Source organism: Bos grunniens, chromosome 22 (genome assembly GCF_055505025.1).
Source record: "Bos grunniens cultivar Pamir isolate PY7600 chromosome 22, Bosgru_T2T1.0, whole genome shotgun sequence".
Taxonomy (NCBI): domain Eukaryota; kingdom Metazoa; phylum Chordata; class Mammalia; order Artiodactyla; family Bovidae; genus Bos; species Bos grunniens.
Window position 1 is genome coordinate 26,288,960 of NC_141186.1, and position 26,155 is coordinate 26,315,114.

At 40.9% G+C, this 26,155-nt stretch overlaps 1 protein-coding gene across 5 annotated transcripts in view; it reads left to right on the plus strand.

Annotated features, from left to right (window-relative positions):
* Positions 1 to 26,155, plus strand: part of LOC147348225 (uncharacterized) — a 247,260-nt gene that overhangs the window by 210,489 nt on the left and 10,616 nt on the right. The window contains exon 3 of one of the 5 annotated variants that reach the window (XM_086368907.1): positions 16,172 to 16,252. The exons of the other annotated variants lie outside the window; for them this stretch is intronic. Within the exon in view, the coding sequence (XP_086225033.1) occupies positions 16,172 to 16,216 (45 nt within the window). The 3' untranslated portion in view covers positions 16,217 to 16,252. Of the gene's footprint in view, positions 1 to 16,171; positions 16,253 to 26,155 lie in introns of those variants that run through there. 5 annotated transcript variants of the gene reach the window in all.

A 26,155-nucleotide genomic window follows, 5' to 3' on the forward strand; every position in this document is an offset into this window, starting at 1 on the left:
AAACTAAAAATCCAAAGCAGAAAGTTACATGAAACTGATGAGAAAATTAGGCAATTTCTATAGCAATGTCCAACTCGAATTTTCACTGCAATCTTGAAACGTCAAAGTATAAAATGACAAAGAATGATTGCAACGAAATCCTACAACATTTGTAATGTAGGGACAATAAGACATTTTTGAAAAGAACCGCACATCTTCCTAATGGAAAGGGAGTGTGTGTGTGTGTGTGTGTGTGCGTGTGTGTGTGTGTGCGTGTATACCCGCACTCCAGTGCGCATACCACAGAGGTATAAGTTGGGAAAGAATAAAGGGTAGGAAAGGAAATAAGTATACCACCGTTTCCTGAGTGTTATTATATATCCTAGTCTAAAAGTCCATTTAAAAATTGAAGTTTTTAATTCTTGCCATAGAAGAGCATATCATTCCCATTAGAAAATGTAATAGGGTGATTACCTTTCCGACAGTCATGCAGAAACAGGGTTCAAGTTCATTTCTAACTCCAATCCTCTTTATTTTGGATTTTCTGATAAGGGACATTGTATTATTCCAATGAAAAAACTTGTTGAAGCATATAATGTGACTAAGTCTGAGATTTTATTATTTGAGAGATGACCATTATTTTATGTCCCATTGAGAAAGACTAAAATGTTACAACTTAAAGTGATACTGTGTTTTGTTACTAAGTAGTATTTAATTTTCTAGGTATTGAAAAATCATTTTTCCTTATTTAGCAATGGATATTTTTATCATATGTCACCAAAAAAAGATATAAGTAAAATAAATTTTTAGTATGTTCCTTAAGTTTTTCCGCATTCTATGTTTAATTTTTCCAGATAACATTTATACTCACAATTGTATATTTTTTCCACATACAACTGCTAATTAACATCCACAAGTGCTTCAAAACTAATGATAATGAAGTTTTTTTTTAAACAAATGATTGATTGCTACCCCTGAGGGTTTCTTCAAAGCCAGTGATACTTTTTTTTTTTTGATTTGCTGGCAAATATATACAAGTAAGTATCTGTATTTATTTGCCACTATGTGTGTGTATGTGCATATGTGTACACTCATAGAATTAAATATGTGAATTTTACAAATATGCATATATACTCTCTAACATTTTTAGGTTATGAAAACCTATCAGGAAACACTTAAATATTATTCATTTTGATAGTCTCTTCAACATCCATTTCGTTGTCTTTCATAGAAGAGGAACTCAGAAAATATTTATCAACATGAAGTGGACCTAAAGTATTTTACTCTAATTTTTACAACTTTCAAGTTATTTAGCTTCATGCATAATAAGGAAATCCCTTGACTAGAGTGAATTTTCTAGATATACTGAAAATATATTCCTAAATGTTTACCATTTACTAGCAGTAGAAAACCAATCAAGATAGTAAATTGCAAAATATATCAATGAAGGCAAATTTTTCCTTAGAAAAGATAATTTAAAATTATAGTATTTCAAGGAGGTTTGCAGTGTTATTTGTTGATTTGTGCCTAATTTAATGCCGATTATAAAGCAAACATCTGCTGGGCTCATCCAACCAATCAGTTGAGTAACTAAAGGTAGCAAAATTGGTATGTCTGGTTTTCTATCTAACACAGGATTTCTTTTATTAGTAACATTTTAAAATTGGATTTTTATTACCATTTTATGTGACTTATAATTTGTACATTAAAAATAAAAATTTCAAAAATGATCACTTTGCATCTTATTCATCAAAAATGTAGGACATGAAATCTTGTTTTGATTGAATACTTACATCCCAAACTTCTTAGTGCCCCTATCTATCAGCCGGTCTTCCCATATGTAATTTTGAGTTAAATTTGAAAAAAATTATTTAAACATGTCATACAAATAAGTTTGTATATTCTATAACCAGCTGTTTCTAACAGCAATATTTCAGTGTATCAAAAAGATTATTTCTCTAAGCTACTAGTTTCTAACTAGAAAGCTAGGTTGGCTTTTTAGCTGATGTGTCTGCTGCCGTTCTCCCTCCAGTTTTAGGGAATTTTGCAATTATTCTTCTAACCTGAATGCCACATACAGATACTAACACACACACACACACACACACACACACACACACACACAGAATTTTTAAAGAAATAACATAACATAAAAATCCAATGGCCAGAATAATGTCACATGGTGGTTAAGAATACAGATTTTTTCAGTGAATTGCTAGGTTCAAATCCTGTCTCAACCCCTGAGAGTGATGTAGCCTCTCTGTTCCCATTTCTTCATCTGTAAAGTGGGATAATTAGTTGTACCTAATACATATGATGGAGAAGGCAATGGCACCCCACTCCAGTACTCTTGCCTGCAAAATCCCATGGACGGAGGAGCCTGGTAGGCTGCAGTCCATGGGGTCGCTAAGAGTCGGACAGGACTGAGCGACTTCACTTTGACTTTTCACTTTCATGCATTGGAGGAGGAAATGGCAACCCACTCCAGTGTTCTTGCCTGGAGAATCCCAGGGACGGGGGAGCCTAGTGGGCTGCCATCTCTGGGGTCGCACAGAGTCGGACATGACTGAAGCGACTTAGCAGCAGCAATACATACGAAGGCTTCGAGGAAAAAGCAATATTTGAAATGAATGGAGAATTCTACCTGCCACATACTAAATCATACAAGTGTTTGCTAAATTTTAAAAAATGACACTATTAGTAGTCACAGCACATACTGAAGGATTTTGTACATCTTTGAAAATGTGATGTAGTGTCCACCTATTTTTGATATTTACTTCTCCCCTTGCCTTACCATAAATACATTTGCTTTTTGCTATTACACTCTCAAAAACTTTATCACAATGAGTAACCAGATATAAAATGCCTCTATAAGTGTTAGTTGCTCAGTAGTGTCCAATTCTTCACGACCTTATGAAGTGTAGCCACCAGGTTCTTCTGTCCATGTAATTATCCAGGCAAGAATACTGGAGGGGTAGCCATTCCCTTCTCCCACGGGATCTTTCTGACCCAGGGATAGTACCTGGGTCTCCTGCATTGCAGGCAGATTCTTTACTCTCTGAGCCAACAGGGAAGCCCATAAAATGCCCATAGAGCTAGTTAATTCACTGAAACATGGAATTAGCTCCAGCCCTACACCCCTCAAATGATTAAACTGTTCTTTGTTGGAAATGAGTAGAATTGGGTTGATTTCACCAAGCAGAGTTTCCAGATTTTTTTTTTTTTTTTTTTTTTTGCCATTTGTTCATTTTATTCATTCATAGAGTGCTTGGAATTTTTCAGAATTGATTTTATTTTTTATTTTTTCTAATTTTATTTTATTTTTAATCTTTACATAATTGTATTAGTTTTGCCAAATATCAAAATGAATCCGCCACAGGTATACATGTGTTCCCCATCCCGAACCCTCCTCCCTCCTCCCTCCTCATACCAACCCTCTGGGTCGTCCCAGTGCACCAGCCCCAAGCATCCAGCATCATGCATCGAACCTGGACTGGCAACTCGTTTCCTACATGATATTTTACATGTTTCAATGCCATTCTCCCAAATCTTCCCACCCTCTCCCTCTCCCACAGAGTCCATAAGACTGTTCTATACATCAGTGTCTCTTTTGCTGTCTCGTATACAGAGTTATTGTTACCATCTTTCTAAATTCCATATATATGCGTTAGTATACTGTATTTATGTTTTTCCTTCTGGCTTACTTCACTCTGTATAATAGGCTCCAGTTTCATCCACCTCATTAGAACTGATTCAAATGTATTCTTTTTAATGGCTGAGTAATACTCCATTGTGTATATGTACCACAGCTTTCTTATCCATTCATCTGCTGATGGACATCTAGGTTGCTTCCATGTCCTGGCTATTATAAACAGTGCTGCGATGAACATTGGGGTACACGTGTCTCTTTCCCTTCTGGTTTCCTCAGTGTGTATGCCCAGCAGTGGGATTGCTGGATCATAGGGCAGTTCTATTTCCAGTTTTTTAAGGAATCTCCACACTGTTCTCCATAGTGGCTGTACTAGGTTGCATTCCCACCAACAGTGTAAGAGGGTTCCCTTTTCTCCACACCCTCTCCAGCATTTATTATTTGTAGACTTTTGGATCTCAGCCATTCTGACTGGTGTGAAATGGTACCTCATAGTGGTTTTGATTTGCATTTCTCTGATAATGAGTGATGTTGAGCATCTTTTCATGTGTTTGTTAGCCATCTGTATGTCTTCTTTGGAGAAATGTCTATTTAGTTCTTTGGCCCATTTTTTGATTGGGTCGTTTATTTTTCTGGAGTTGAGCTGTAGGAGTTGCTTGTATATTTTTGAGATTAGTTGTTTGTCGGTTTCTTCATTTACTATTATTTTCTCCCATTCTGAAGGCTGTCTTTTCACCTTGCTAATAGTTTCCTTTGATGTGCAGAAACTTTTAAGGTTAATTAGGTCCCATTTGTTTATTTTTGCTTTTATTTCCAATATTCTGGGAGGTGGGTCATAGAGGATCCTGCTGTGATGTATGTCAGAGAGTGTTTTGCTTATGTTCTCCTCTAGGAGTTTTATAGTTTCTGGTCTTACGTTTAGATCTTTAATCCATTTTGAGTTTATTTTTGTATATGGTGTTAGAAAGTGGTCCAGTTTCATTCTTTTACAAGTGGTTGACCAGATTTCCCAGCACCACTTGTTAAAGAGATTGTCTTTAATCCATTGTATATTCTTGCCTCCTTTGTCAAAGATAAGGTGTCCATATGTGCGTGGATTTATCTCTGGGCTTTCTATTTTATTCCATTGATCAATATTTCTGTCTTTGTGCCAGTACCATACTGTCTTGATAACTGTGGCTTTGTAGTAGAGCCTGAAGTCAGGTAGGTTGATTCCTCCAGTTCCATTCTTCTTTCTCAAGATCGCTTTGGCTATTCGAGGTTTTTTGTTTTTCCATACAAATTGTGAAATTATTTGTTCTAGCTCTGTGAAGAATACTGTTGGTAGCTTGATAGGGATTGCATTGAATCTATAAATTGCTTTGGGTAGTATACTCATTTTCACTATATTGATTCTTCCAATCCATGAACATGGTATATTTCTCCATCTATTAGTGTCCTCTTTGATTTCTTTCACCAGTGTTTTATAGTTTTCTATATATAGGTCTTTAGTTTCTTTAGGTAGATATATTCCTAAGTATTTTATTCTTTCCGTTGCAATGGTGAATGGAATTGTTTCCTTAATTTCTCTTTCTGTTTTCTCATTATTAGTGTATAGGAATGCAAGGGATTTCTGTGTGTTGATTTTATATCCTGCAACTTTACTATAGTCATTGATTATTTCTAGTAATTTTCTGGTGGAATCTTTAGGGTTTTCTATGTAGAGGATCATGTCATCTGCAAACAGTGAGAGTTTTACTTCTTCTTTTCCAATTTGGATTCCTTTTATTTCTTTTTCTGCTCTGATTGCTGTGGCCAAAACTTCCAAAACTATGTTGAATAGTAATGGTGAAAGTGGGCACCCTTGTCTTGTTCCTGACTTTAGAGGAAATGCTTTCAATTTTTCACCATTGAGGATAATGTTTGCTGTGGGTTTGTCATATATAGCTTTTATTATGTTGAGGTATGTTCCTTCTATTCCTGCTTTCTGGAGAGTTTTTATCATAAATGGATGTTGAATTTTGTCAAAGGCTTTCTCTGCATCTATTGAGATAATCATAATAAGGCTGACACTGTAGAGCGGCCAATGCTACTTCTGGCTCATAGGCTCTTTCTGAGGAGTTTGTGGAAGGAGACAGGAATACAAACATCTGTGAAGTGATAACGTGATGCCCATCATTTGCTAGTGTTAGTGATCACCATCTTCGTGTACTAAATCAAGTTCCTTGTGAATAAGCACTGTCTTTGAGGCCTGAAAGGAACTCACAGTGAAGTTTTACAGATGTTTCAAACTCAGTAGGATCCAAATAAAGTCATCTGTTCTGTCTGCCCGTCTGTGCATTTAAAGAATCGAGATAGCTCTCTGCCTCACCTAGGAGTTTGAAACTTGCTTCTTTTTGCGAATAGGATTTGTTTCATGCAAGTATGATTTTCATCAGTCTTTGTTCTTTATTCCTTTAATTATCTTATACTAAGCATGAATGAGATTCCCATAAGAGTTGTACTCATTATTAGGAGGTAAAGATAGTTATTTGATAGATGAGGGTACTTGGTATTCTTATTGACCTCAAATTGTCTGATTAGCTCCCTTTAGACTCCCACCTGGTTAAAGTGATAGAAACATTGTGATTATTTTGCATTAGGATAGCTCCCCTTGCAAAAGTTCAGCTGTCCATTTTATTAATACTATTCTATTTGCATGCGAAGTTACACGTTAACTTGTACAATAGTCTATGTTCCCAACACTGCATGGGCTGGAATATTAATTTTGTATAAGATTAAGAAATGTTAGAAGGGAAATTTTTGCAGTAAATTTGTTTGAAAAACAGTAACTTAAAAGAGATTCTTTACCACCAGACTTCTCAGAAGCATGTTAATATACATCACCTTCAACAGAGAGATACAAAATGCTGTGTCTGCCCAACATCTGTACCACTTTTTCCAACTTAAAATACCCCTCAGAATTCATATTATGTGATGCACCACTTGGGAATGGCTTCTTGGTACACTCTTTTTATTTCTGAAAAATTGGGGCTAAAGTATCTGTCTACCATCACTTGAATTCTTTTATCAGTTGGTCCTCCTTCATGTACCCAAGTAGTGGAGAGTTAGGAAAAGCAGGGCAGTTGTAAATAACACTAATATATACCCCTTAGCTCATTTCTCCCCCAGGAGAGGCAAGTACAGCTTTGGAATTTACTGTTTCTATCACCAATGTAGAAATCGAGAGTACTGAGCATATTTATAAAGAAAAGCTATCAGCAAGACCAGCTAGGTCTGCCACTGTACTAGTGAACCTCTCCAGCTGCTTCCCACAGCCTACTGCCAAGCCATGGCTTAAGCAACCCTTCAGTGGCGGTGAAAAACAAATGAACATTTCCCATCAAAACCCCAATGAGAATCAGTGGATAGGTACTCCAGAAAACCAGCTTTGGGTTTACTATGAGGAAAAACATGGTCATACAGAAGGATCAACATGGCAGGATATGTCGCAGAATAAATGAATGCTGTGAATGTGTGACCCAAAGCCAGTCTACCGGTACCCACGGACCTAGAGAATGTTTCTATTTGGAAGACAACTTAGAGTGATAGTAGATGGATTTCACCTCCTACATCGTCTTAATCCCTTTGGTTTGCTGTCACAGGATATTATAGACTGGGTAGCTTACAAACAGATTTATTTCTCACATTTCTAGAGACTGAGAAATTGAAAATGCGGGTGCTGGCTGATCACCGTCTAGCAAGAGCATGCGTGGTGTTTCATAGATGACTCTCACATGTGTCCTCAGATGGCAGAAGGGGCGAGGGAGCTCTCCGGAGCCTCTTTATGAGGGCAGTAGTACCATTCACAAGGGTGCCACCCTTATGACCTAATCACCTCCAAGTAGCATCACATTGGGGATTAGAATTTCAATTTATGAATTTTGAAGGTATAAAACATGGCACATACCAAATCCAAGTAATTGTTGTGGCTTTCTGAGCCATATGTGGGGGAAAACTCAAATGCCGGTGTTATAATGTAGCACGAACAATTAACAAAAGATCGAATTAGTAGGAATTAGAGTTTTAACAGTGTATAGGTCACCTGCTGGGCACTGGAACCAGGTGATTGCATCCTAAGACATCTGTCAAAACAGACTTTGGTGCAGTTTTTCACCTGTGTGTGTGCATGCTCGGTTACTTCAGTCGTATCTGATTCTTTGCAACCCTATGGATTGGAGCCCACCAGCTCCTCTGTTGATGAGGATTCTCCAGGCAAGAATATTGGAGTGGGTTGCCACATGTTCCTCCAGGGGATCTTCCTGACCTAGGGATTCAACTCATGACTCCTGAAATAGCCATTATTGCCTTCCTTGTCATTTAACATCTTAAATAAGATATTCAATTACACATCAATAATATTCACTCACTACAGTTAGAGTTATTGAAATGAGAACACTTTTTGATACAACCCATTTGGGTCTGAAAGTATTCACAGAGCTATAGGCTCGATAAAAGTGGAAAAGTCATCATTCCATCTTGTAGAGCAAACCAAGTTGGAAAATCAGGCATGTTGTTATTGGTAAAGAAGCAAGTAGGGAAGAAGAAGGAAATATCCTTGTATAGGAAATTTTAATAGCATAATTCTTTTACCTTAGCGCAGCCTTTAAAATCTTTAAATGGCACCCCACTCCAGTACTGTTGCCTGGAATATCCCATGGATGGAGAAGCCTGGTAGGCTGCAGTCCATGGGGTCGCTGAGGGTTGGACAGGACTGAGCGACTTCACTTTCACTTTTCACTTTCATGCATTGGAGAAGGAAATGACAACCCACTCCAGTGTTCTTGCCTGGAGAATCCCAGGGATGGGGGAGCCTGGTGGGCTGCCATCTATGGGGTCGCATAGAGTCGGACACGACTGAAGTGACTTAGCAGCAGCAGCCTTTAAAATCTTTGTCTATTGAGTACACAATATAAAATGAACTCTGGGGTTTCCCTGGTGGCTCAGTGGTAAAGAATCTTCCTGCCAGTGCAGAAGATGTGAGTCCGATCCCTGATCTGGGAAGATCCCACATGTTGCAGAGCAACTAAGCCCATGAGTCACGACTGTTGAGTCTGTGTTCTAGAACCTGGGAACCACAGCTACTGAAGCCCAAGAACCTGTGCTCTGCAACAAGAGAAACGCCTAAAATGAGAGGCCTGGGCACCGCCAACTAGAGAAGTGGCCCCTGCGACTAGAGTAAAGCCCATACAGCAACGAAGACTCAGCACAACCAAAATAAATACTTTTTTTAAAAAAAATTATGAACTTTATACACTGTACAGCATCAGCATCCTCATACAAAAGCTGTTTGAAATATGTAATGAAGAGCTTTTCCTTGCAGTGTTTCTTTTCCTCTTTACTTTTAACCTTGTCTTCAGGCTTAAACAGAATGTCAACCATCTAATTTTATGGAACTTCTTGTGAATTGGGCATTTGGTAAATGATAAAAACAATTGTAGGTTTTCATCATAGAATGAGAAGCAAGGAGAATAACATATACATGTTCTAAAATCTAAATGTCTTCAATATCAGAATATAGTACTGACTAAACATTAATATTAATAGAATGTGCTTTGCATCTTTTCCTGATTCCAAGTAACTAGAATCTTGAATGTTCATGATGACTGGGATTGTCTTTGGTCATGGAATTGAAAATGTGGTTGGAACCTCATTAACATTCTAGTCACTCTTGTACTGATGGGATAAAATGCATATGGTAAAAAGAAAGCAGAAATGTATCACATAAATATCAGAAGGCCTTATCCATCAGATTAAAGAAACTTAGAATTGCAACAAATTGTTGTAGACTAATTTAAACTTCCTTTTTCCAAATAAGGAAACAGACCCCAAGAAATATAGCCATGTGTGCTAAGCACTTGCTTCAGTATGATGGGGACAAAGCTAAAACTCAGACTGTAAGATTTTATCATCTTAGTGTTCTTCCCACTTACGCAATAGAAATGATTTTAAAATGATAAAATCATAAACTGGTATAAGCAAATTCCCTTCTCATCCGGTATTTGCAATGACGATAATTTGGAAGGTCAGAACCACATTTTCCCCCCCATTATTCTGCAAGGAATGTGCACTGAAACAGTTTGAAAACTTTATGGGATGTAGGCTTCCTATTACAATTGCCCGAAGAGTAAAACATTCACATTGTTAATTTTTGAAGACACAGCCATTTCCAAACTGTTTTTATTTTCACTATGTTTTATCTCTTACTTTCTTACACTTCATGAAGATTAAGATCTTTGTAATTTAAAAATTATGCAACAGCTGCTGTGAACGGCTTTTTACACTGGAACATGAAATTTATATTGGGAAAATACCGATTACTAGCTATAAAATATGTATGAGCCTCCGCAGCCAACTTTGTAAAATGGAATTTCTCCTCACAGCAAAATGGAACGGTTACTTTGCTTGGGGGATTCTCTATTAAAGGAGAATTGTATTGATATGTGTTAAGTATTGTTCTACTACATGAATAATGCAACCATCCACTGTGATACTATTTTGGAATTATTTCTGTGCCAATTTATTATTTAGACACTTACCTATTATATGCTGCTGCCTTTTGTAGCAAACCTTATTTTTTTTGATAGAAGGCATAACTGTATACCTATAGATGACAAATGTATGAAAAGTGAAAGTGAAGGTCGGCCCCAGGGACTATACAGTTCATGGAATTCTCCAGGCCAGAATACTGGAGTGGGTAGCTGTTCCCTTCTCCAGGGAATCTTCCCAACCCAGGGATCGAAGTCAGGTCTCCTGCATTGTAGGTAGATTCTTTACCAGCTGAGCCACCAGGGAAGCCCAAGAATACTGGAGTAGGTGGCCTATCCCTTCTCCATTGGATCTTCCCAACCTAGAAATTGAAGCGGGTCTCCTGCATTGCACGTGGAGTCTTTACCAGCTGAGCTGACAAATGTGTATTTGTAATTAATTTTGATTCTGTGTGTTTTCATGGCTAATGAGACAGGCATGTTTTATATTTTAATACTATACACACTATACATATCAACCAGAAAAACACCATATTATTTGAGGGAGGGTTACGTTTATGATGAATGACAGAAAGTAAGCTGTCAGGGATTTACTTTAAAAATTGTTTCCCCAAGCATTTTGAGCTTTTCACAGAGATAGTGCTTTGATCTTATTTTATTCTCTTAACTATGTAAGTCTTACAGGGTTATTATCCATGTTTTCAAAATTAAGACACGTGGTGGTTTAAATATCTTTTGCCAATGCTACCCCCAAATAGCCAAATTATTAATCTTCACAAAGTACTTGTCATAAAATATTGTCAAGAAGCTTTAAAATCAACATTTCATGGTCCCCTGAATGGAGTACAAGGAGAAATCTATTCTTCACATTTCAAGTCTTTTTGAGAAGGGCAGCCAAGTTACTTTGCAACCCTTTCTAACCCCACTCTCTAAATACACCTTATACACCATAATCCCGCCAGACCCTTTTTTTTCTGTTTCATTCCATGGCTTAGACTCCTCCACAGTAAACTCTGTCCATCACCGTCTTTAACAGTTCTCACCATCCTTTCAAACACAACTCTGCAGCCGTTATTCTTTGACAGTCTGATGGCCTCTCATTCTATGTGACTAGACATCTCGGGGGGTGGGCGTGGGAGTGGGGGCCTGTGTGCTCCTGATAATTTTTCCCCATTGAATTGCAGTCAGTTGTACAGGTCAATAAGTGAGAGGTAGAGCTACACTGCCTGGGTTTAAATTCCAAATATACTATTTACTAGCTGTGTGCTTTGGGGTAGGTTATTGAACCTCTTGTTACATATCTTAGCTTGTAGCTGCTACAACAAAGTACCGTAGACTGTGTAACTCCTAGTTCTGGAGACTGGTGAGTCCAAGCTCATGGCACCAGCATGATTGAATGAGGCCATGCTTCCTAGTTCATTGCTGGGCCTGTTTTACCGCGTCCTCACATGATGACTCAGATAGTAAAGATTCTCCTTGCAATACAGGAGACCTGGGTTTGATCCTTGGGTCAGGGAGATCCCCTGAAGAAGGGAATGGCAACCCACTCCAGTATTCTTGCCTGGAGAATTCCATGGACAAAGCTTGGCGGGCTACAGTCCATGGGTTTGCAAAGAGTCATGTAGGACTGAATGACTAACACTTTCAGATGGTGGAAAGAGCCAGGGAATTCTTGGGCATCTCTCTTACAAGACCATTCATGCCATTCATGAGGAATTCAGTGTATAATTACGGGGAGACATTAACGTTAAAGCCACAGTAACGACTCGGTTACTTCATATAGACAGAGGAATTACTAATAGCATCTATTTCACTCATTTTATTTTTTAATTGAGATATAGTGATGTACAGTATTATATGTTATAGGTGTACAACAGAGTGATTTATAATTTTTTAAGATTATGCTCATTTTTATAGTTATTATAAATTATTGGCTATATTCGTGTGGCTGTAACAGTATATCTTTGTAGTATATTTAAGTATAATGGTTTGTGCCTCTTAATCTCCTACTGCTCTCTGGCCCCTCTCCCCACTAGTAACCACTAGTTTGTTCTCTGTATCTGTGAGACTGTTTCCTTTTTGTTCCGTTCAGAACTTTTATTTCTTAGATTTCATGTATAAGTGATATCATATAGTATCTGTCTTGCTCTGATTTATTCTTCATAGGATATCTTCCAAGGTAATCCATGTTGCTGAAAATGGCAAAACGCCATTCTCTTTTTGGCTGAGTACTATTCTGTTGTACATATGTGTGTGCCACCTCTTACACACTGCTCTGTGGATAAGCGCTTAGCTCGTTTCTATATCTCGGCAATTGTAGAGAACGCTGCTATGAACACGGGGTGCTTGCATCTTTTTGAATACAGTGTTCGCTTTCACTTTTTTCAGATATATACCCAGGAGCAGAATTCCTATGTTACACGGTTGTTCTATTTTTAGTTTTTTGAGAGACTGCCACACTGTTTTCCACAGTGGCTGGTTTAGCTTATCACTAACCATGTACAAGGCTGCTTCTTTCTCCAAATCCTTTTAATACATTTGATTTTTGTGGTCTTTTTGGTAATGGCCATCTGGCAGGTATAAGATATTTCATTGCAGTATTAATTTGCATTTCTCTGATTAATAATGTTGAGCATCTTTACATGTGCCTGCTGAGCATCTGTATGTCTTCTTTGGAAAAATGTCTATTCAGATCTTCTGTCCATTTTTTAATCAGATTGTTGTTTGTTTGTTTTTTTTTTAATTTTTGATGGTGGGTTGTATGAATTGTTTATATATGTTGGATATTAACCCATTACTAGTTATATTATTTGGGAGAAGGCAGTGGCACCCCACTCCAGTACTGTTGCCCGGAAAATCCCATGGATGGAGGAGGCTGGTAGGCTGCAGTCCATGGGGTCGCTAAGAGTCAGACATGACTGAGTGCTTCACTTTCACTTTCCACTTTCATGCATTGGAGAAGGAAATGGCAACCCACTCCAGTGTTCTTGCCTGGAGAATCCCAGGGACGGAGAAGCCTGGTAGGCTGCAGTCCATGGGATCACACAGAGTCGGACACGACTGAAGCGACTTGGCAGAAGCAGGCAGCAGCAGTTATCTTATTTACAAATATATTCTCTAATTCAGTAGGTTGTCTTTTTTGTCAGTGGTTTCCTTTATTGTACAAAATCTTTTAAGTCTAATTATGTCCCATCTGTTTATCTTTGCTTTTAACTCCTTTGCTTTAAAAGACAAATCCCAAAAACTATAGCTGTGATTTATGTCAAAGACTATTCTGCCTATGTTTTTCTCTAGGAGTTATATAGTTTCATGTCTTACGTTTAGGTCTTTAATTGATTTGTTTATGTTTGTATATTTTATGAGAGAATGTTCTAATTTCATTCTTTTACATGCACCAAGTTTTCCCACACCACTTATTGAAGAGACTGTCCTTTCTCCCTTGTATATGCTTACCTCCTTTATCATAGGTTAATTGCCCAAAAGTGCTTGATTTATTTCTGTGCTTTCTCCGCTTCATTGAGCTACATGTCTGTTTTTGTGACAGCACCACACTTATTTGACTTAATAGTTTTGTAGTAGAATCTGAAGTCAGGTGTGTGATTCCTCCAGCCTTCTTTGTCAACATTGTGTTGAATATTCTGGGTCTTTTCTGTATCTTTACAACTTTTTAATTGATTTGTTCTAGTTTTGTGAGAAATTCTATTCATATTCTAATAGGAATTGCATTGAATCTGTAGATTGCCTTGGGTGGTATGGTTATTTTAATAATATTAAACCTTCCATTCCAAGAACACTGTATATCTTAACATCTGTTTGTGCCATCCTCAGTTACTTCCATCAATGTTATGGTTTTCTGAGTACAGGTCTTTTACCTCCTTAGGTAGGTTTATTCCTAGGTGTTTTATTCTTCTCGGTGCAATGGTAAATGGGATTATTTCTTTTTCTGATCTTTCATTGTTAGTGTTTTGAAGTGCAACAGATTTCTGTGTGTTAATTTTGTAGCCTTGGAACTAAGTGAACTAATTGATGAGCCCTAGTGGTTTCTCAGTGACTTCTTTAGATTGATTTTTGCATCATGTCATCTGCAACCAGTGACAGTTCTGCATGTTCCATTCTGCTTTGGATTCTTTTTATTTATTTCTTTTTCAATTTCTGTGGCTAGAATTTCCAGTCGGAGAAGGCGATGGCACCCCACTCCAATACTCTTGCCTGGAAAATTCCATGGGCAGAGGAGCCTGATAGGCTGCAGTCCATGGGGTCACTAGGAGTCGGACACGACTTCACTTTCATTTTTCACTTTCATGCATTGGAGAAGGAAATGGCAACCCACTCCAGTGTTCTTGCCTGGAGAATCCCAGGGACGGGGGAGCCTGGTGGGCTGCCGTCTATGGGGTCGCACAGAGTCAGACGTGACTGAAGCAACTTAGCAGCAGCAGCAGCAGAATTTCCAATACTGTGTGGAGTCATAATGGTCAGAGTGAGCATCCTTGTCTTGTTCCTGATCTTTCAGGAGACTTTCAGCTTTTCTCTGTTGAATATGATCTTAGCTATGAGTTTGTCATATATGGCCCTTATTATGTTGATGTATGTTCCCTCTGTGCCCACTTTCGGCAGACTTCTTATCTTAAAGGGAATTGAATTTTGTCAAAGCCTTTACTGCATCTATTGGGATGATCATATGGTTATTATTCTTCAACTAAAAAATTTTCTTGTAGTTTATTTGTCTGTGTCATGGTTGACACTCCAGGGGTCTGCATTGCAGCATGTGGATGGCTTGGTCTAACCATGTTGCCAAAATGGCATTATTTCACACTATCTCATGGCTAGGAGATATTCTGTAGTATGTATGTACCACATGTTTTTTAATCATTCATTGGTCAATGGACATTTTGATTCCTTCCAAGTCTTAAATATTGTAAATAGTGCTGTGGTGAATACTTAGGTGTAGTTATCTTCACAAAATATTATTTGTGTGCTTATTGACTCATAGTAAAATTGGCCCCTCATAGGGTTTCTCTCGTCATCGATTTGTGAGGAACCTCTATGCTGCTCTCTATAGAGGAGTACCAGATTACATTGCTCCAACCGTGTCAGAGGGTTCTCTTTTTTTTCACAACCTATGCAGCTTTATTTCTCTGTAGTCCTTTGGGTGATGACGTTACATTAAAAAGCAGTAATTGGAGACATGAAATCATGTGTTGTTGTTGTTGTTGTTTTTAAACTGTGGGCTGACAATATACCAGTTGAAGTGCATGCTTGACAGAGGGCCTGGATCAGAAGACGGTGATGATTTAGTTGCTAAGTCATGTCCAACTCTTGGGACCCCATGGGCTGTAGCTTGCCAGGTTCCTCTGTCCATGGGATTTCCCAGGCAAGAATACTGGAATGGGTTGCTGTTTCCTTCTCCAGGGGATCTTCCTAACCCAGGAATCGAACCCAAGTCTCCTGAATTCCAGGTGGATTCTTTACCGACTGAACTAGAAGAACCTTCTTTCAAATACCTGCTGCTGCTGCTAAGTCGCTTCAGTTGTGTCCGACTCTGTGCAACCCCATAGACGGCAGCCCACCAGGCTCCCCCGTCCCTGGGATTCTCCAGGCAAGAACACTGGAGTGGGTTGCCATTTCCTTCTCCAATGTGTGAAAGTGAAAAGTGAAAGTGAAGTTGCTCACTCGTGTCTGACTCTTTGCAACCCCATGGACTGCAGCGTATCAGGCTCCTACGTCCATGGGATTTTGCAGGCAAGAGTACTGGAGTGGGGTGCCATTGCCTTCAAACACCTAGCCCAATACACTTCTTCAGGTAGGAATTGTTTTCAGCCTCACAAGCCTTGTGAATAAGTGATCACAAGCTGCCCTTTGCAAGTTGCAGTTGCAGAAAGCGGCCACAAGGCGGCAGCACTTCCACCCCACTCTGGTTACTGCTTCAACTACAGCCTTAGGGAAAAGTCGTGTCCTGGGTGGAAGTTAGAGTGGAATGTGCCAGTACAAAGACCCAAGGACTTGAATCTCATTACTTCACCCCTCTTACCCTTAACAGCCCAGATTAACACGAATCTCTGCCAAAACTGGATCCTCAGGGTGATTGGTACGTGGGGTGAACGACTGAAAAAGCAGAAGGTGAGAACCCAGCCCTTGGAAACTGTGGAGACCAGGGGACAGTTTAAAGCTCTTTCAACCCACAGTGTGCACCATCCTTTGGATACACTAGGCTTTGTATGGGTGTAGGAAGGCCCAGTTGTATCCCAGCTCCTGTTGCCATCCAGAGAGTGGGGCAATCAGGGTTGGAGGGGGCTTCATTTGCGAGCACCGCTAACTGTCTCCTTAGCATTTGAACTATCCAGCTTTGGGACTGGAGCGTGCATGGGATCCAGGCTCAGACAAAAGTAGAGGTCCCCAGTGCCTCAGTGGAAGACAATTGCCATTTCTACCTCTTTCTTTCTTTGAATTTTTGTTCTACTTTGGGGTATAATTGATTCGGAAGGTTGTGTATTTTGAGGTGTACAGCCACGTGATTCAGTTGTGGACATGCTTAGGACTGTTCTTATTTGAATCTTTACACGTGTGGATGCATGCACGTTGTTAATTGTGTTTCCTGTGCTCCACAGTGGGTCCTTGGTGGTTATGGATTCCCAGGATACTTGTGTGTATATGTTAATGCCAAACTTCCGAATTATCTTTGCATCCATATTTCATCTTTGTGGATTATCATTTGTTGTTGTTGTTGCTCCAAGTCTGGGAGTCTGTTTCTGTCTTGGAAATTGATTTATTCCATGAAATTCTACATTCTGCCTATGGGTGATATCCTAAGCTTGTATCTTTCTCTGTCCCACAACAGTCAGTGTCCAAGCGTGGCTAGATCCATTCATATTTTAAACTAGCATTATTTCATGGTGTCTCATGGCTGAGAGGTATTACACTGCATCATATACCAGACATTTTTTAATCAGTCAACTGTCAATGGACATTTTGATTCGTTTTGGGTCTTGGGTATTGTAAATCATGCTGCAGTGAATATTGAGGTGTGGTTATATTTGCACAATATTATTTTGTTTGCAGATTGGTCTGTAGTTGAATTGGCCTCTCATAGGGTTCCTCTCTTCATAGATTTGTGAGGAACCTCTGTACTGCTCTCCACAGAGGGACTTCCAGTTCACATTGTTCCAACACTGTGGGAGGGTTCTCTTTATTCCATGGCCTGCGCAGAATTATTTCTCTGTAGTACTTTGGATGATGACCACTTTGAGGAGTGTGAGGGAATCCTCACTGACATTTTTATTTGCACTGCAAAAAAAGTAGTGGTGTGAGGCCTGAAATTGCGTGGGTTTTTTGCCTGTTTGTTTTAAACCTTGGGCCCACAGTGTACCAGTTGAAAGTGCCTACTTGGCAGTGGGAGTGTTGTAGAGCTCTCTCTCAATTGCCTAGCCCGGGACATTTCTTCCAGCAGTTACTGTGTACAGACCCACAGGCCTTGTGAATCGTGAATCACAAGTGCAGACAAGCTGCCCTTTGGAAATTGCAGTTGCAAGACGCCTCCACAGATGGCGGCTCTTCCTCCTGCCCCACTCTGGTTACTAGATCAACCAGAGCCTCAGGGCAAGCTGTGTCCTGGGTGGTAGTTAAGAATGGAAAGTGCCAGCACAAAGTCCCCAGGGCTTAGGGCTCATTACTACATCCCTTTTAAGAGCCCAGACTAACACCAATCCCTGCTAAAACTCTATCCTCAGGGTGCTGTAGTATGTGCCTGGAATGAGTGTGAAAAAGGAGATCAGGGCTGGAGACCAGGGGAAAGTTTAAAGCTCTTTCTGCCCAGAGTGTGCACCATCCTTTGGATACACTTGGCTTGGTATGGGTGTAGGAAGGCCCAGCAAGATCCACAGCTCGTGTTGCCAACCAGAGAGTGGCCAGGTACTCGGGGTTGAAGGAGCTTCATTTGCTGGCATCTCCTCCTCATCTCCTTAGCATTAAAACAATTCAGCTTTGGAACTGGAGTCCAGGCCTGTGACACAAGCAGAGGTCCCCAAGACCTGAATGGAATACAGTCACTTTTTCTCTCTTTTAATTGAATTTTTAATTTTGTTTATTGGTATAGTCCATTTAGAAGGTGGTATATTTTGAGATGTACAGTCACATGATTCAGTTCTAGATTTACATATGACTGTTGTTGTTGTGTAGTTGGTAAGTCGTGCCTGACCCTTTTGGTCACCAGGCTTCACTGTCCATGGGATTTCCCAGGCAGGTATATTGAAATAGGTTGCCATTTCCATCTCTAGGGGATTTTCCCACCCCAGGGATCAAACCATCACCTCCTGTACTGGCAGGCAGATTCATTACCCCTGAGCCAACAGGGAAGCCCCTGATATATGACTATTGCTATTTGAAACTTTTCACGTATGAATTAATACACAGTGTTGATTGAGGATCACTGTGCCCTACAATAGGCCTTTGTTGATTTTGTATTTCCAGAATATGTGTGTGTATGTAAGTTAATACCAGCCTCCTAAAACCTCCTTTCCCCCATGTGTCCTCTTTGAGAACCATCAGTTTTCTCTTTCTGTTTCGAATATTCATTCATTCCTATGAAAATCTAGATTCTAAGTATAAGTGATAACCTAAGCTATTTATACTTCTCTATCTCACAACATTTAGCATCTGGGCATGTCTGTGTCCTTCCACATTACTAAAATGTCATTATTTCATGCAATCTCATGGCTGAGAGATAATCCATCATATATGTGTACTATTGGCTTTTTAAGCATTCGTCTGTCAATGGACATTCTGATTCATTCTGAGGCATTGTAAATAGTTCTGCAGTGAATATTCAGGTGCAGTTATCTTTGCAAAATATGATCCCTTATGGGAGTGCCCCCCTCATTGGGTACCACTCTTCGTAGATTTGTGGGAGCTTCTATATGGCTGTCCTTAAAGGGAGTGTCAACTTACATTCCCAGCAACAGTGTGGGAGGGTCCCCTTTCTTCCAGGTCCTATCCAGCGTTTATTTCTCTGTAGGCCTCTTGAGGATAACCACTTTGATTTGTATGAGGGAATCCTCATTGTTGTCTTGTTTTACATTACATTAAAAAGTAGACTTTTGAGGCATGAAGTCATATTTTTTTTTCTTTTAAGCTGTGTGATGATAATATACCAGTGGAAAGTGACTCTTGACAGTGGACCCACTTTAGAGCTCTGTTTCAAATCCTTGCCCAGATCATTTCTCTAAGCAGGTATTGTTTACAAACCCCAAGGCCTTGTGGAGTAGCAAGTGCTGACAATCTGCCCTTTGTAAGTTGCAGTTGTGCGAGTGTCCACAAGGCGGCAGCACTCACTCCTGCCCCACTCCTAACTGCAACCACCAGAGACTTAGGGAAGTCCTGTTGAGGGAGGGTGGGGGGAGTCTCACCCGAGTGCTTGAGTCTCATTACTGCATCCCTCTTACCCTTAGGAGCCAACCGAGGCTTGGTATGAATGCAGGAAGGGTTGGACCCCAGCTCCTGATGCCATCCAGAGAGTGACAGGGCAAACAGGGTTTGAGGGGGCTTTCTTTGCTGGCACCTCTTCCCCATCTCCTTTGCTTTAGAAATAGCTAGCTTTGGGACTGGAACGTGCATGGATTCCAGGCTTCAGACAAAAATAGAGTTCCCCAGTGTCTCAGTGGAATACAATCGCCATTTCTCTCTTTTTAAATTTAACTTTTATTTGCGAGTATAAATGATTTAGAAGGTTGTATATTTTGAGGTGTACGGCCACGTGCTTCAGTTGTAGATGTATGTATGACCATTTTGTTTGAATATTTGCACATGTGGATGAATGCACATTTTTAACTGAAGTTTCCTAGCCCAGCGGAGAAGGCAATGGCAACCCACTCCAGTGTTCTTGCCTGGAGAATCCCAGGGATGGCGGAGCCTGGTGGGCTGCCGTCTATGGGGTCGCACAGAGTCGGACACGACTGAAGCTACTTAGCAGCAGTAGCGGCGGCAGCAGTCCAACAGTAGGTCCTTGCTGATTATGTATTTCCCATATACTTATGTGTATATGTTAATGCCAGCCTTCTAAAATTATTTTTGCATTCATGTTTCGTCTTTGGGGACTGTTGTTTTTTCCACAAGTCTGTAATTCTGTCTCTGTATTGAAAGTCATTCATTCCTATGAAATTCTACAACCTATGTGATATCCTAAGCTTATATCTTTCTCTGTCCCAGATAAGTTATCGACTAAGCGTGACTGCATCCATCCATGTTGTGAAAATGGCATTCTTTCGTGATATCTCACAGCTTAGAGATAATCCATTGTATAGTGTACCACATGCTTTTTAATCATTTATCTGTCACTGGACATTTTGATTCCTTCTAGGTGGGATGCTGTAAACAGTGCTGCAGTGAATATCCAGGTGCAGTTATCTTTGCAAAAATATTGTTTTTTGTTGACCCCATCGTGGAATTCCCCCCTCATAGGGTCCCAAGTTTTCATAGATTTGTGAGGAACCTCTGTATCATAGAGGTAGTACCAATTTACATTTTCACCAGCAGATTAGGAGGGTTCTCTTTCTTCCAGGCCCTAGCCAGCATTTATTTCTCAGTAGGCTTTTGGATTATGACCACTTTGACTCTTGTGAGGAAATCCTCATTCATGTTTTCATTTACATTCCATTAAAAAGCAGCGATTTGAGACATGAAATCATTCAATTTTTTCCTTCAAACCGTGGTCTGAGAGTATCCAGATGAAGTGCCTGCTTGTCAGTGAGCCGGTTTCAAACTCTCATTCAAATGCCTAGGCCAGGACATTTCTGTGGGCAGGTATTGTTTCAGCCCACAATGTAAAAACGTTAGCCATTGAGCCATGTCCGACTTTTTATGACCCCACAGACTGTAGCCACCAGGCTTCTGTCCATGGGATTTTCCAGGCAAGAATACTGGAGTGGGTTGCCATTCCCTTCTCCAGGGGATCTTCCCGACCCAAGGATCAAACCTGGGTCTCACACAGTGCAGGCGGATTCTTTACCACCTGAGCCACCAGGGAAAGCAAGAGCTGACAAGTTTCTCTTTGGCAGTTGCAGTTGAGGGCAGTGTCCACAAGGTGGCAGCACATCCTCCCGCCCAACTCTGGCTACTGCATCAACCAGAGCTTTAGGGAAAGTCGTGTCCTGGGTGGAAGTTAGAGTGGAATGTGCCAGTACAAAGACCAGAGTGCTTGAGTCTCATTACTTCATCCCTCTCACCCTTAATAGTTCGGACTAACACGATTCTCTGTCAAAACTCCATCCTCAGGGTGCTGTAGTATGTGGCTTGTGTGACCGTGTAAAAGGAGGCTGGGGCTGGGAACTCCAACCCCAGGAGCTGTGGAGACCAGGGGACATTTGAAAGCTCTTCCAGCCCAGAGTGTGCACCATCCTTTGAGTGCTCTAGGCTTGGTTGTGTTGTAGGCAGGTCCCCTGGCTCCATATCTCCTAATGCTCTCCAGAGAGTGACTGGGCCTCAAGGTCCAAGCGGCCTTCAGTTGCTGCCTCCTCCTCCCTATTTTCTTGCCTTAAAACCATCCACCTGTGCAGGAGCCTGCATGAGGTCCAGGATTCACACAAGCAGAGATCCCCAATGCCTCAGTGGGATATGACTGCATTTTCTCTTTTTTTAACTAAACTTTTGAGTATAATTGATATAGAAGGTGGTGTATTTTGAGGTTCAGCCAAGTGATTCATTTCTAAATGTACATATGACTATTTTTGTTTGAATTTTTTCACATATAAACTAGTGCGTAGCATTGTTTTATCTTCCTGTGAACTACACTAGGCCCTTACTGACGATGTATTTCCAGTATATTTCTGTATGTCTATGTATATGCAAAACTCCCAAATTAACCTTGACCCCATTCATTTTTGGAAGCCATTGGTTTTTATTTTTTCTAAGTTGTGAGTGTGTTTTGTTTTGGATATTCATTCATTCCTATGAAATTCTAGATTCTACCTGCCTTGGGTCCATTCATGTTGCTAAAATGGTATTATTTCATACTATCTCATGGCCGAGGGATATTCTGTTGTATATATTTACCACATGATTTTCAATCATTCATCTGTCAGTGGACATTTTGATTCCTTCTGAGTCTTGGGTGTTATAAATAGTGCTTCAGTGAATATTGAGGTGTAATTACCTTACAAAATATTGTTTGTATGCACATCGGCCCCGTGGTAAATTCGGCCCTTCATAGAGTACCTGGCTTCATCGTTTTCTAAAGAACCTCGATACTGCTCTCCATAGAGGGAGTACCAGTTTACATTGCTACGACCAACCTAGATAGCATATTCAAAAGCAGAGACATTACTTTGCCAACAAAGGTTCGTCTAGTCAAGGCTATGGTTTTTCCAGTGGTCATGTATGGATGTGAGAGTTGGACTGTGAAGAAGGCTGAGCACCGAAGAATTGATGCTTTTGAACTGTGGTGTTGGAGAAGACTCGAGAGTCCCTTGGACTGCAAGGAGATCCAACCAGTCCATTCTGAAGGAGATCAGCCCAGGGATTTCTTTGGAGGGAATGATGCTAAAGCGGAAACTCCAGTACTTTGGCCACCTCATGAGAAGAGTTGACTCATTGGAAAAGACTCTGATGCTGGGAGGGATTGGGGGCAGGAGGAGAAGGGGATGACAGAGGATGAGATGGCTGGATGGCATCGCTGACTTGATGGATGTGAGTCTGGGTGAACTCCGGGAGTTGGTGATGGACAGGGAGGCCTGGCGTGCTGCGATTCATGGGGTCGCAAAGAGTCGGACACGACTGAGCGACTGATCTGATCTGATCTGAACAGTGTAGGAGGGTTCTCTTTCTTCCATGACCTACCCAGCATTATTTCACTGTAGCGCTTTTGTTGATGACCTCTTTGACTGTTGTGGGGGAATCCTCATTGTCGTTTTGAGTTGTATCGTATTAAAAAGCAGAGATTTGAGGCATCACATTTCTTTTTAATATATGAGCTAACAATACACCAATTGAAAGGTGCTGCTTTACAGTGGGCCTGGTTTAGAACTCTCTTTCAAATGTATAGCTCAGGACCTTTCTTTGGGCAGATACTGTTTTCACTCTAGGGGCCCTTGTGAAGCTCAAGTGCTGACAAGCTGCCCTTTGTTGCAGTTTCAGGACATGTCCACAAGAGGGAAGCACTTACCCCTCCCTCTACCTTGGTTACTGCTTCAGCCAGAGCCTTGTCCTGTCCTGGGTGGAAGTTAGAGTCGAGTGTGCCAGCACAAAACCCCGCAGGCTTGAGTCTCATTTCTTCATCCCTTTTACCTTTAAGAGCCCAGACTAACAGCAGTCTCTTCTGAAACTCGATCCTCAGGGTGCTGCAGTAAGTGGACTGTGAAAATACAGGCTGGAGCTGGGAACCTCACCCCCAGGCAATGTGGAGAACATGGGACTTTTTATAGCTCTTTCAGCCCAGAGTGGGCACCGTCCTTTGGGTGCACTAGGCTTAGAGTGGCTGTTTAGGAAGGCCCAGCTGTACCCACAGATCCTGGCGCCATGCAGAGTGTGACTGGGAAATCAGGTTTGAGGGGGCTTCGTGTGCTGGCTCCTCTTCCCCCATCTCTTTAGCCTTAGAACTGTCCAGCTTTGGGACTGCAGTGTGCATGGGTTTCAGGCTTGGGACAAAAGTAGTGGTCTCCTGTATTTGAATTTTTAGTTTACTTACAAGTACAATTGCTTTAGAAGGCTGTGTGTTTTGAGGTGTGCAACAACATGAATCAGTTGTAGATGTGCGTAAGCGATATTATTTGAATCTTTGCATACATGCATGAATGCACATTGTGAATTGGAGTTTCCTGTGCCCAACAATAAGTTCTTGCTGGTTATATACTTCCAATTTACTTGTGTATATATGTCAATGCCAACCTTCTGTATTATCTTTGCATCCTGTTTCATCTTTGGGAACCATCGGTTTGTTTGCCAAGTCTGAGTCTGCTTCTGTTTTGGAAATTCATTTGTTCCTATGACATTCTAGATTGAATCTGTAAGTGACAGCCTAAGCTTTCTCTGTCCCACACTCGTTAGCGGCTAAGCATGCCTGGGTCCATCCGTGTTGCTAAAATGGCATTATTTCATGATATCTCGTGACTGAGAGCTAATCCACTGTATATATGTACCACATGCTTTTTAATCATTCAACTGTCAGCAGACATTTTGATTCCTTTTGAGCTTTGGAGGTGGTAAATAGTGAATTATTTACTGCAGTGAATATTGAGAAGCAGTTATCTTTGCAAAATATTGTTTTCTATGCATATTGGCCCAGATTTGAATTGCCCACTCATAGGGACCCTCTCTGTATAGATTTGTGAGGAACCTCAATATTGCTCTCCATAGAACAGCTACCAGTTCACGTTGTCCCAACAGTGTAGGAGGGATCTTTCTTCCATGACATACACAGCATTATTTCTTTATAGTCTTTTGGATAATGACCACTTTGAGGGGTATGAGGGATTCCTCACTGGCATTTTGTTTGCATTTTATTGCATAAAAAAGCTGCAGTTTGAGGCATGCAGTCACGTTTTCGTTTTGTTTTCAACCTTGGGCTGACAGTATACCAGTTGAAAATGCCTCCTTGACACTGGGCCTGTTTTAGAACTCTCTTTCAAATCCCTGCCCAGGACATTTCTTTGGGCAGGTATTTTCAGCCCCACAGGCCTTGTGAGTCCCAAGTACAGACAAGCTGACATTTCTAAGTTTCAGGAAGCATCCACAAGATGGCAGCACTTCCTCCCACCCGACTTGGGTTACTGCTTTGACCAGAGCCTTAGGGGAAGTCCAGTCCTCAGGGGAAGTTAGAGTGGAATTCAGTTCAGTGGCTCAGTCGTATCCAACTCTTTGCGACCCTGTGGAATGCAGCACGCGTTTTCCCTGTCCATCACCAACTTTCGGAGCTTGCTCAAACTCATGTCTATGGAGTCAGTGATGCCAACCAACCATCTCATCCTCTGTCGTCCCCTTTTCCTCCTGCCCTCAATCTTGTCCAGCATTAGGATCTTTTCCAATGAGTCAGTTCTTCGCTGGCCAAAGTGAAGGTGGCCAAAGTATTGCAGTTTCAGCTTCAGCATCAGTCCTTGCAATTCAGGACTGATTTCCTTTAAGATGGACTGGTGGGATCTCCTTGCAGTCCAAGGGACTCACAAGAGTCTTCTCCAACACCACAGTTCAAAAGCATCAAATCTTTTGGCACTCAGCTTTCTTCACAGTCCACCTCTCACATCCATACATGACCACTGGAAAAACCATAGCCTTCACTAGACCAACATTTATAGGCAAAGTAATGTCTCTTCTTTTTAATATGCTGCCCAGGTTGGTCATAAGTTTTCTTCCAAGGAGCAAGCGTCTTTTAATTTCATGGCTGCAGTCACCATCTGCAGTGATATTACAGCCTGGAAAAATAAAGTCTCTCACTGTTTCCATCATTTCCCCATCTATTTGCCATGAAGTGATGGGGCGGATGCCATAATCTTCATTTTTTGAATGTTGAGTTTTAAGCCAACTTTTTCACTTTCTTCTTTCACTTTCTTCAAGAGGCTCTTTAGTTTTTCTTCATTTTCTGCCATAAGGGTGGTGTCATCTGTATATCTGAGGTTATTAATATTTCTCCTGGCAATGTTGATTCCCGCTTGGGCTTCATCCAGCCCAGTGTTTCTCATGATGTATTCTGCATATAAGCTAAATAAGCAGGGTGACAATATACAGCCTTCAGTTCAGTTCAGTCGCTCAGTCGTGTCCGACTCTTTGCGACCCCATGAATCGCAGCACGCCAGCCCTCCCTGTCCATCACCAACTCCCGGAGTTCACCCAGACTCACATCCATCGAGTCAGTGATGCCATCCAGCCATCTCATCCTCTGTCGTCCCCTTCTCCTCCTGCCCCCAATCCCTCCCAGCATCAGAGTCTTTTCCTTGAGTCAACTCTTCGCATGAGGTGGCCAAAGTACTGGAGTCTCAGCTTTAGCATCATTCCTTCCAAAGAAATCCCAGGGCTGATCTCCTTCAGAATGGACTGGTTGGATCTC